The sequence below is a fragment of the Lithobates pipiens genome, unplaced genomic scaffold (genome assembly GCF_037356315.1).
Source record: "Lithobates pipiens isolate NorthernLeopardFrog02 unplaced genomic scaffold, aLitPip1_a1.2 Scaffold_19, whole genome shotgun sequence".
Taxonomy (NCBI): domain Eukaryota; kingdom Metazoa; phylum Chordata; class Amphibia; order Anura; family Ranidae; genus Lithobates; species Lithobates pipiens.
This window is the reverse complement of record NW_027507764.1, coordinates 80,878,225-80,886,981: the sequence shown is the minus strand read 5'-3', so window position 1 is coordinate 80,886,981 and position 8,757 is coordinate 80,878,225. Positions and strand designations below refer to the sequence as shown.

General features: G+C 44.0%; 1 protein-coding gene across 1 annotated transcript; it reads right to left on the bottom strand.

The window, feature by feature from the left end:
* Nucleotides 1-2,393: 2,393 nt before the first annotated feature.
* Nucleotides 2,394-8,328, bottom strand: PTF1A (pancreas associated transcription factor 1a). The gene is made up of 2 exons (XM_077490964.1): nucleotides 7,678-8,328; nucleotides 2,394-2,860 (listed from the first exon to the last, which is right to left on the bottom strand). Exons 1-2 carry the CDS (start codon nucleotides 8,285-8,287, stop codon nucleotides 2,655-2,657), a joined length of 816 nt encoding a protein of 271 aa, XP_077347090.1. The 5' UTR covers nucleotides 8,288-8,328; the 3' UTR covers nucleotides 2,394-2,654.
* Nucleotides 8,329-8,757: the final 429 nt, after the last annotated feature.

Below are 8,757 nucleotides of genomic sequence, written 5' to 3'. Positions count from 1 at the left end.
GTGCCATCACCTCCTCAGCTTAGCAAGAAATATAGGCACAAATAATATCAGAAAGATGAATGAAATAGTAATTCTGATTGATGACCCTTGTTAAAGTGTAAAGCCCAAACTTTTTTTTTAAGCTCTGGGTGAGGTTGAAGAGTAATGGGGGGTGGAACCCTTGTCAGGTTTCTATTGCTTGCTGTTTATGTTCTTGTTGAGGACATTCACTCTCATCATGGGCATCCGCAGAACTTTTTTCAGGGGGAGGGGCATCATTTAAAGATCACCCATGCTTTTCATCAATGTCATGAAGAGGAGGGGCTTAGTCATTATCACATAAAACGCAGGCATGCAAACGTTTTTTTGCAGTTGTTGACTACTAATAGTTTATTATATTTAATAATCAGGTTATCACTTTTTTGGTTACTTCGGACCTCACTCTATGTTATAGTGAGTGCTGAAACATTTTCAGTCTTGTGGAGAAAATCTGGAGAATGGGCTGTAAAGTATTTATCAATTTAGACTTTTTTTAAACCACAAATATTTTTTGTGTATAGGCTGTTTTCATCAAGATCAAAATATGGCCACAACAGATATATTGCAATACATTGCAATATAAAAAGATATACATTCCCTAGGCTAGTTATATGGGCATGCTACGAGTAACTGCCAATACAAAGTGAAGATGAATTATCTCTTGTATAACACATATATCTTTTCAGCAATAATAGCTGTTCCCACTTTCCAAATCCCACCAATGTATATTATAATAGAATTATCAAAATACTCCTGCTATTTGTAACAGCTGTTACCTGTGGTTCTTTACTGTTGATGCCACTTCAGGATTTCCTGTGATGAGTAAGTGGCCTAGGTAGCCTCTAAAGCCCCATACACACTATCAGTTTTTCTGCTGAGTTTTTCCTTCAGGTTTACCAAAACCATGTAGTGTAAGGGCCTGCCTGACTGCATACACATTGAAACTCCTAAGGTTTGACCTCATATTATATGGTTTTGGTAAATTTGAAGGAAAAACTGATAGTGTGTATGGGGCTAAGTGTTTCTACACCACTCCACTTGAATGGGCGGCACCGGCCGGATCTACATGACATCTCTCTCTACAGTCTACAAATAGGGACTGGAGTAGAGCAGCCAAGCGGAGGCCCGAGCGAGCCATTGCATCGGATGATCGGGAGTGAAGGAAGGACAGTCTCAGACAGTCGGTGAATCAGATTTCAGAGATCAAGTGCAGCAGCTGTCAGCAAATTCAGAAAAAAGTCTGCGGTGGCTGCAGCGGACCCTGCAAGGACTGCTCACGGACACCAGTGTCCATGTGATGGTGTGCGGACTCCTTGCTGATTCTGGGGGGGGGGCACTTGCCCTTCCTTGCGGATCCCCATTAATCTCACTACTGGTCCTGGTGACCAATGTCTCTGTTGTATAAAGTGATGGGAATTCCAAACATTTTGAATCGTCACAGAAACAGGAAAAGAGGGGGAATGTTCCAATGGGTCACCTGTTCTGTTGAGTATTGTCTTATGCCGCATACACACAATCAGAATTCTCGTCGGAAAAAGCTCTGATTGTTTTCCCGTTGGAATTCCGATGGAATTCCGCTCAAACTGTCTTGCCTACACACGGTCAAGCTAAATTCCGACTGCCAAGAATGTGGTGACGTACAACATGTACAACGGGACTAGAAAAAGGAAGTTCAATACCTAGTAGCCAATAGCTTCCATCTTGTAGTTGAATCTGAGCATGCGTGGGTTTTTGCACGTTGGAATTGCATACACCTGATCGGAATTTCCGATAGAACGTTTTTCCATTGGGAAAATTGAGAACGGGCTATCAAATCTTTGCTGGCGGGAATTCGGCCAGCTAAATTCCGATGGAGCATACACGCGGTCGCATTTTCCGATGAAAAGCTCTCATCTGTCTTTTGCTGGCCGAAATTCCGATCATGTGTACGCGGCATTAGGCCGGGTTCATATATGTGTGGTTGCAGTTTGCAATCGGGGGTCCGGTAAGTTCCTGTTCACCGGTTCAGGTGAAATTTTTGCCAGAATTCACACCTGAACCAGACCCAAAAACACACAGGACCCTTTTTCAAACCACACCGCAGCCACCGCGGACATGTATGAACCATGTGAGCCAGTTTAAAACGCATCAAATTCGCACATATGTGAACCCAGCCTAAGAGTTGACATGTCCTCATACTAACCAGGAGTCCCACACAGGAGGGGCCCCGTGAATAATACACTGACCCAGAAGGCCTATATCCTGCCTGACTACAGCTGTATAAACTCACAATCAGCAAGCCTATTCTCTGCCATATTAATTTAGTAAGTATGGTTTACTTTCAACACAAACCAGCATACGGTATAAAAAACTTTTATTCAAAAAGGAGACATATTAAAAATAAATTATATTCACTTTTCTCCAAATTATTAACAAGTGTTTCTTAATTTTTTGCATATATCAGATTAAATTAAATATAAATTATACATTCAATTTCCAGGTTTAAAAATTGTAATAAATATATAAATATTAACTTGATTGCCATTGGATTTGTACAGATATGATAAATTACATTGCACAAGGTGAGCTATGTACAAATATACACACACACACACAAATAAATATTTACAAAAGTGTCAATAAAGTGCAAGTCCACTTCAAATGTCCAGACACAGTGTCAGGGGTGGCTCATTTTCAATGTTGTTAAGAGATGATTTGCTTAGTTTTCTTGGGTCTTCCGGGGTCCAGACTTTAGCTGTCCGGACAATGTTCTGGTCCCGGAGTTGTTTCTCATCAGTCCAGGATAATGAATGGCCAGCTAGAGGGGGCAAACCATAATCTGGGTCACTTGGAGAGGGAGATCCTAAAGAAGAGAGACAAACAGATATAGGTTAGGGAGAGATAGGTTTGTTTCTCCTAGTTATTGCTAGTCATACAACATTCTGTAGCATAGGAGAATCATCCCTAGGCTGTAATAATTTCCCCATTGGTTCACAAGACACAAGGGTAAGCGAGAGGAGATCTCTCCAAGGTGTAAGAAATCCCATCTTTAACAGTTGTGACCTCATTGGAAGATTTTCTATTTCTCTTCTTATTACAACTCTAATTTTTAGATTTCCCTCACTATTCAAGCGGAACGAAAGTCTCCATACTTGTCCAACGGTCCTGCTCCACCATCTTTTTCTGAGTCTCGGCCTTCGGCCTCTTTATTGGCCAGCGGGAGATGAAGTCACTCCTACACATGCGCAGAAGGCCATCATCCTGGCACTTGGAGACCAACCCAGCACTGTAAGCTGAGCTGCGCATCCGCAGCTCTCAGTTTGCAGTGTCAGCGGAAACAGTGAGCAGGTGGGTAGAGGCATTTTATTGCAGAAGAGACAATGGGGGTTATTGACGAAAGGCAAATCCACTTAACACTACCAGTGCAAAGTGCACTTGAAACTGCACTGAAAGTGCACTTGGAAGTGCAGTCACTGTAAAGCTGAGGGGTAGATCTGAAATAAGGGGAAGCTCTTCTGATTTTATCATCCAATCATGTGCAAGCTAAAATGCTGTTTTTTTATTTTCCTTGCATGTCCCCCATGGATCTACAGCGACTGCACTTGCAAGTGCACTTTCAGTGCAAGTTCAAGTGCACTTTGCACTTGTAGTGCAAAGTGGATTTGCCTTTAGTAAATAACCCCCAGTGCATGTCTCTTTTGCAATAAAAAGCTTGCCTGCTCACAGTTTACAGCAGGACTTTAGTTCCACTTTAATCCCGGTAACAATGGCCACCAGGAAAAATAGAAAGTGTGAATCTCCTTGGAGCAACATTTATGATGTTTGGGTTGTTTCTGGCTTACAAGGGGGTAGTAGCGTAAATCTTTGGTGGTTGAAGGTGCTTGGCATCACACCAGGTGATTTGCCATCATGGTGAAACAGGTTATATTCATCATTCTGTGTTAAAGAATGAAAGATCAAGGTATGATCTGTGCGCTGTCCCCATTTCCATCTCCACACCCATTTTTCTCTGTAAGCTATGTTTGTATCTATGCCCACAATAAGGAGAAGTAGGGCCCATTCACACTTGTGCATTGGCATGCTAGAAACGCATGTGCATTAACACAGATCAATGGAACCCTTAAGCATGTATGGACCCTAATAATAAGTTAATGTTTATGTGTACTATAAGAGAAATCTGCACTGAAAAAATATGTATGCTGACAATGATGAGCACTGAGAATGCAAGCTGCCTGGCTGTTCTGGATTCAGTACTTTAATTTACTAACCAGAAACCAGCATGCAGTAAGTTGAAAATGCAGATCTGAAAACATGCTCCAGGTCAGTGACTCAAATGATTGAAGTAAGAAAATCATCAAGACAAGCAGAGAGCTTGCATTTCCATATGGTGGTTAGCAATGGCAGTCTCCACACGGCTGGCCACAGGTTGGCAAACCCTATAAGTAACTACAGTAGCTGACCATAATCAAAATGAAGAATGGTCTATGATAAATCATAATGACCATCCAACATGGTGGAAAATCCCTCAATGCTGGTCACTGTCAAAATAGCCTAATTAGTGGTAGTGAAGCTATCACTCACATTGCAAACAAAACTCAATTATGGTCAGCAAAACTCATCTGTATGTATGAAAAATTATATATTGGCACATTGATTTTAAATCATTGGAGTCTATTTGTCCAAGTTATATTTACTAATTTAGTCAACATTTTATTAGAGAATTAGCTTTTTGCCTGTTTAATCTGTAAAGTATTTAGGTACTGCAGCTTGCATTCTTTAAAGACATCCAGCTGTCATTTCCTAAGGGAGGCTTCTGCTGGTTCTACAACTAGTGAGCTATAGTTCATTACAAGGTAGATTGGAGACATTTTGTTATGCACTTCTGTTTCTAACAAACTACAGTACTACTACTGTTTTCCTTTATTTTTAATTATGCCTTTTGCTGCTACATGTTATTCATCATATTATAGGAAATATGGAGATGTTTTTATATGCAAAGTGGATCAATGTCATTGAGAGATGTCTCACAAATGTCCCGGGTTGTTGTCAGTTCCTAGGTGAATCACTAGCTGGACAACTTTAGTCTTAGTGCTGAATTTCTACAATCTGTTTCCAATAATATTCCATAGAGGGTGACACTCGTTGTGAATGATTTACTAAAGGGTGAAAATGCGTTAGGTTTGAACAACCAATCGTGTACAATAAAAAAACATTTCTGGACATGATCAGATGATTAAAGTGAACACAGCTTCATCTGATCTACTTAGATAAGTGAACAATTACTTTGCATAATGTACATTCTTTTCTTTAGTAAATCGGTCCCACTACATTGACATTTCTGTTCTTTAGCTGGGGTGACACTGGCCTCCGGCAGCCAACGATTTGACACAATTGGAATCATTGATTGGAAAATAATTTCAGCTACAATGACTGTACTAGCAGAGTTGATCAGTAAACATATGACTGAACAGAATATTCACTAAGAAAGCTTTTTTACAAAATGTTGAGGAACTATTAATCCTAACATGTTTCTTCAGGGCAAACTGGGACCAGTAGTGCCACAAGAACTAGGAGCTAGCAGGTGCACATAACTGTGCCAGATAGCTGCCCTACATCTGCTGTAGAAGTGTAAACTTCTGTACATGCTGGGCTTCTTGGACATAGTCACAGGGGTTGATTTACTAAAACTGGAGAGTGCAAACTCTGGTGCAGCTGTGCATGGTAACAAATCAGCTTCTAACTTCGGCTTGTTCAATTAAGCTTTGACAAAAAAAAAATGGAAGCTGACTGGCTTCTATGCTGAGCTGTGTCAGATTTTGCACTCTCCAGTTTTAGTAAATCAACCCAACAGACTCTAGCCAAGGACATTAAAGCGACTCCAAGGTCCTTCCTAAGTCCTGACTACTGAACACCTACTACTACTTGTAACATCTAACCAGAGAACAAAGCCCCACTCCTCTCCAATGTCACTTTCAGATCTGTACCAGAACTTTAATGTCACAAAATCTAAAGATTTTTATTACATGCATCCTAGCTGAACTTAGGCTGGGACATGTAGTGCCTTAGCTCCTGTCCCTCCTCTTCAGTAATCCCAGAAACTTGGAGTCCTCTAGTCTTAGCAGGTGTGGACTATGATGGCACATGTGTCTCCTCAATAATTCTAGCAACGGTGGTTCTCCATTACATGGTGTTCCCAACCCGCTACAGCCTTGGAGGTCCCCAGATCCTAGACTTTCCGCTTCAATTTTCTAGACCTCATAGGGTGCTTTACCTCCCCTGCAACTATAGAGAGAACTATTCTCTACCAGCTAAGGGTTAGAAGCTTGTGTTGCGTGTAATGCTTAGGAAGCAGTTAGAATCCTGTGCCTGCTTTCTACTGTTTCTGGAGTCAACCAAGTTGGGACTTCAAATTTCTCAAAAACTTTTGGACATAACATTGCTAGTACTGCTAACGTTTTTTCTAACTAGGAACCCTTGCTGGGCTCTTAGTTCTTCAGAGGATAGAGAAAATAGACCCGAGTTTATACAGAGGTTTGAAGTTCTCTGGAAGCTCAAGTGTTCATATTTATTTGTTCTTCTACTATATGTCCCCTGGTGTAATGTCAGGTCTTGTAGACCTTCATGGTGTAGCCCAGGCTTTCTCAATCAGGGTTCCTCCAGAGGTTACTAGTGGTTCCTTGAGCAATTGCTGCCTCTCACATATGTTCCCATTGGCACCATTGGTCTTTATAGCTATCTGTAAGGGGGAATTCTTCCCAATTACAAGTGTAAACATTCTTCCTACTGACCATCACACTAATGTATCCTGGGCATACAGTCATTTTTAGCCTGGGTTCCCTGAGAGCAGAAAGTTATTTTAAGGGTTCCTCTGTGTTGAAAGGGTTAAAAAAGACTGGTGTAGACCAATGGTTCCCGCAACCTCAATCATCAGGTACCTCCAACAGGTCATGTTTTCATGCACATTTGCTTTAAATCAATGTCAATGGCTTGGTATTTATGACAACTATTTTATCTAAGCGAAATTTCTAATACATGGTCTGTTGGGGATACTTAAGGGCTGAGGCTGGGAAACACTCATGTAGACCATCCCAGATTCTTCATCTTCATCCCCTCTCTGGTGTTCCCAAATTTGAACTAATACTGGGATGGTTCTTCAGCAACTACAGAGTTCCATATCTAGCTTAAGGTCCATTTAGCACCTGCTGCCCTCCATCACCTGGAGAAGTTTAGGTCTATAACCTCCAGGTCCCCAGGTGTGCAGAAGTTTAGGTCTACTCCGCCCAGGTCCCCAGAAGTTTAGGTCTACAACCCTCAGGTGTGCAGTTTAGGTCTACAACCCTCAGGTGTGCAGTTTAGGTCTACAACCCTAAGGTGTGCAGTTTAGGTCTACAACCCTCAGGTGTGCAGTTTAGGTCTACAACCCTCAGGTGTGCAGTTTAGGTCTACAACCCTCAGGTGTGCAGTTTAGGTCTACAACCCTCAGGTGTGCAGTTTAGGTCTACAACCCTCAGGTCCCCGGAAGTTTAGGTCTACAACATCCAGGTCCTCAGGTGTGCAGAAGTTTAGGTCTACAACCCTCAGGTGTGCAGTTTAGGTCTACAACCCTCAGGTGTGCAGTTTAGGTCTACAACCCTCAGGTCCCCGGAAGTTTAGGTCTCCCATCCCCAGGTGAGCACTCACTTGTTCCTCTATGGCAGATGATGACCTTCTTAGGTTGCAGGGAGCTCTCAGTATTTTGGTTCTTCAGGGGAAGATCAGACTGCACCAGCTCGCTGAGGAAGTTGATGTAGCCGATGGCCAGCCTCAGGGTGTCCACCTTGGAGAGCCTCTTCTCGTAGGGCAGGGTGGGGATATGGGACCGCAGCCCCTCGAAGGCATCATTGATGGACTGCATCCTCCTGCGCTCCCGGACATTGGCTGCCTGCCTGAGTTGCTGCATCTCAGCATCAGACCTCATCCTCCTCCTCCTCTTCATCGCCCCACAGCTGGAGCCCTTCATGCCCGGGGACAGGTCGCAGCCGACCTCCCCGCAGTCATAGTGGAAGCCCCCGGAGGACGAGGTGGACGAGAAGGAGAAGTTGCCGGCGTCGCAGTAGTCTTCCCCGTGCAGGATCCGGCTGTCCTTGTAATAGTCCTGGATCTGGCCGGTCAAGAAGTCAACGTCGTCCTCCAGGAAGTCCTCGGTGTCCAGGTGGTCCCTGGAGGACTGATCGGTGAAGAAGTCTTCCTCATCGAAGTAAGGGGAAGGGAAGGACTCCAGCCCTGTGAACTGTTCTAGCACCGTGTCCATGGCGGGGGTCCCGGGGGGCTGCGAGCTCTGCAATGCTGCTGGATGGGGACTCGCCAGGATTCTTATAAGAACATCCAGAGACGCGTGCCTGGACCGTCAGCCCTCCGCCAATCAGCGAGCGCCTCCCCCCCCCCCCCCCCCAGCACCTACAGGTGCCAGGCGGGCAGCCACGCCCCCCTCGCTGCTTCTCACACAGGTAATGGGTCACCCAGCTGCCAAGTCTTCCCAACACAAGGGGGGGGGGGGGGGGGGGGCGACCAGCATGGGCTTGTAGGGGGACAATGGGCACAAATCATGGTGTCAGCCGCCCATAATCAGGACACTCCATGTGGACAGCAGCCTACAACACACTGCATAGACACAGCCAGAGACAATTAAATGTCACAGCAAGTCCCCTCCTGAGTCCCATAACACGCTTATACAGACAAGCCTAGCACCCGACATCTGTATAGTCAATAATCATAGGGAAC